The sequence below is a fragment of the Bos mutus genome, chromosome 12 (assembly GCF_027580195.1).
Source record: "Bos mutus isolate GX-2022 chromosome 12, NWIPB_WYAK_1.1, whole genome shotgun sequence".
Classification (NCBI taxonomy): domain Eukaryota; kingdom Metazoa; phylum Chordata; class Mammalia; order Artiodactyla; family Bovidae; genus Bos; species Bos mutus.
Window position 1 is genome coordinate 1,292,880 of NC_091628.1, and position 2,674 is coordinate 1,295,553.

Below are 2,674 nucleotides of genomic sequence, written 5' to 3' on the forward strand. Positions count from 1 at the left end.
AATGATGATGCTAGAATTTGAATTAAGTATCTTTTAAAAATACAGTTCAGATCCCAAGCTTCCTACTGTCAGCCTCGACTGCGCATGCTCTTCGCCTAGTGTGGGCCACAAGTTCAACCCTGCAGGAACCAAGCGGCTGCAACGCCGAGCCGAGGAGGCAGGAACCCGAAGGCAAGCAGGAGCTGGGTGAGGACCATGGCCGGGACCACTGTCATGGCCGCGATCGCCGTCACCGAGGCAATGAAGTGCAAGATCCAGGTTCTGCAGCAGCAGGCCGATGATGCGGAGGAGAGGGCCAAGCGCCTCCAGCAGAAAGTGGAGGGAGAAAGATGGGCCCGAGAACAGGCTGAGGCTGAAGTGGTCTCCTTAAAACCGTAGGATCCAGCTGGTTGAAGAGGAGCTGAACCGAGCTCAAGAGCGCCTGGCCACTGCGCTGCAAAAGCTGGAGGAAGCTGAGAAAGCTGCTGATGAGAGCGAGAGAGTTATGAAGGTTATTGAAAACCAAGCCTTAAAAGATGAAGAAAAAATGGAACTCCAGGAAATCCAACTCAAAGAAGCTAAGCACATTGCAGAAGAGGCACACAGGAAGTATGAAGAGGTGGCTCGCAAGTTGGTGATTACTGAGGGAGACTTGGAGTGCACAGAGGAGCGAGCGGAGCTGGCAGAGTCCCGTTGCCGAAAGATGGGTGAGCAAATCAGACTGATGGACCAGCACCTGAAGTGTCTGAGTGCTGCTGAAGAAAAGTACTCTCAAAAGGAAGACAAATATGAGGAAGAGATAAAGATTCTTACCGATAAACTCAAGGAGGCAGAGACTCGTGCTGAGTTTGCTGAGAGATCAGTAGCCAAGCTGGAAAAGACAATTGATGATTTGGAAGATAAACTGAAATGCACCAAAGAGGAGGACCTCTGTACACAAAGGATGCTGAACCAGACTCTGCTTGACCTGAATAAAATGTAGAGCACCCCAGCCCCGCCCTGCCGCTGCTCCTCCCTCTCACCCCGACTCCGACTCCACTGGGGCCAGCCTGCCCGAAGCTGACCTTTAAACGGAGGGCTGATCTTTAACTGGAAGGCTGCTTTCTCCTTTCGCCACCTCTCCCACCCCCCTACTCCTGTGTCCTTTTCGCCAAACAGTCTCTGCCTCTCCCCAGAGATTCCAGTTGGGCTAGAGGCTGAGCACCTTTGGGAACAACGTTTAAGGGAATGTGAGCACAATGCAAAGTGTCTTTAAAAGCATGTTGTGATGTACACATTTTGTAATTACCTTTTTTGTTCTTGATGTTACAACCATTTGTAAAAAAACATTCCAGATAATTCCGTAGAACTGAAGCAGCAGTCTAATCCCTTTCTCACTTTTGGAAGGTAACATTTCAGCTTAATGCATATTGCCTTCTCCAGAGAGAAAGGGAAAAGGTTTGGGCCTGCCTTACTGAGAGCCTAGCAGCCCAGAGAAAGGCTCCATTTGGGGAAACCTCATTGCCCTGTAAAAAGTACCTGCCAAAGCAGAAAGATGATTCCAGAAGGAGTTAGCCAAAAAAAAAAAAAAGTGCTGTTCAGGTTTTCAGCTTTACGGTATCTTTGGACAACTTTTTTTTTTTTTTTCATCAGAAGTGACCAAACAATTAAGATGGTAAAACCTCTGAGACCAAATCCTTGTCCCAGCTCTACCCTGTTCCCAACTGCTCACAGAATGGATCATGTGCCCCTTATATTGAAGTGACCACTTATTTGCTCTCCTGCCTCCTTGAAAGAAAGGAAAGAAAATTATGTTTTGCCACTGATTTAGCCATATGAAACTCATCTCATCACCCTTTTCTGGGTCTGAAGCTGCTGTCTCTAAAAGTGTCATCTCACTGTGCTTTGTGTCCGTTAGTGCTGGAGAAATCTTGAAAAGCGTATGTACAAAACTTGTAAATTTTTATATTTTGGAACTTTGCTTCTTTGGGGTTGAGGCAAACTGGTCACCCCTCTGCCTGTGAGAGCTCTCTACAGTCTGTGGGCTAGCAGTGTGCTGATCTTTTAAAGTTTCTTTCCCTACCCAATCCCCCTTTTTTGATGAGGTTTCAGTGAGGTCTGTTAGGGGTGCATCCTGCAGCTTAATTGGCTTAAAATGTTCTCTCCTTTGGTGTGGTCTCTTTGGGAACCAATTGGGAGGAAAAAAACCAATAGTGTAACTGTTTTGATACTGAAAATTGGTAAATGTCTTTTTGAAATAACCAGTCCCTCCAAAATAAATAAATCCAATATGACAAAAAAAAATAAAATAAAATAAATAAAAATAAAAATACAGTTCATATAAATCAGTCCCTTATTTTACAGGTATATCAGGACAATGCAGCTGGAAGGAAAAAGTCAACGACTGATTTGTAATCTTTGCTCTTGCCTCAAGGAAACCTGAAGAGTTAATCCCTGATTGAAATCTTCTTAGGTGACGAGACCTCCAGAGTTGGGGCTTCCATGAACTGAGAAGTTCTGTCCTCACACACTTTTGCTTTTTGTGACTACATACCTTGAAGTGTGGAGTGCCCAGGACATTAGTAAGCTGTGTGTTGAAGATAAAAGACCTCCACTATGTTGTCACCATGGATGTTGCATCTGTATCTCTTCTTAAAGCTAAGCACATATGGTGATGGATAAAATCCATGGATCTTGTGAGTTTGATTGTCAGTAT

The 2,674-nt window shown here is 45.1% G+C and overlaps 1 protein-coding gene across 1 annotated transcript; it reads left to right on the top strand.

The window, feature by feature from the left end:
• The first annotated feature begins 195 nt into the window (after nucleotides 1-195).
• Nucleotides 196-1,900, top strand: LOC102268598 (tropomyosin alpha-3 chain). Its single transcript, XM_005891563.3, is given in 2 exon segments — nucleotides 196-369; nucleotides 371-1,900. Coding segments are annotated over 2 exon segments (765 nt in total). The 3' UTR covers nucleotides 962-1,900.
• The last annotated feature ends 774 nt before the right edge of the window (nucleotides 1,901-2,674 follow it).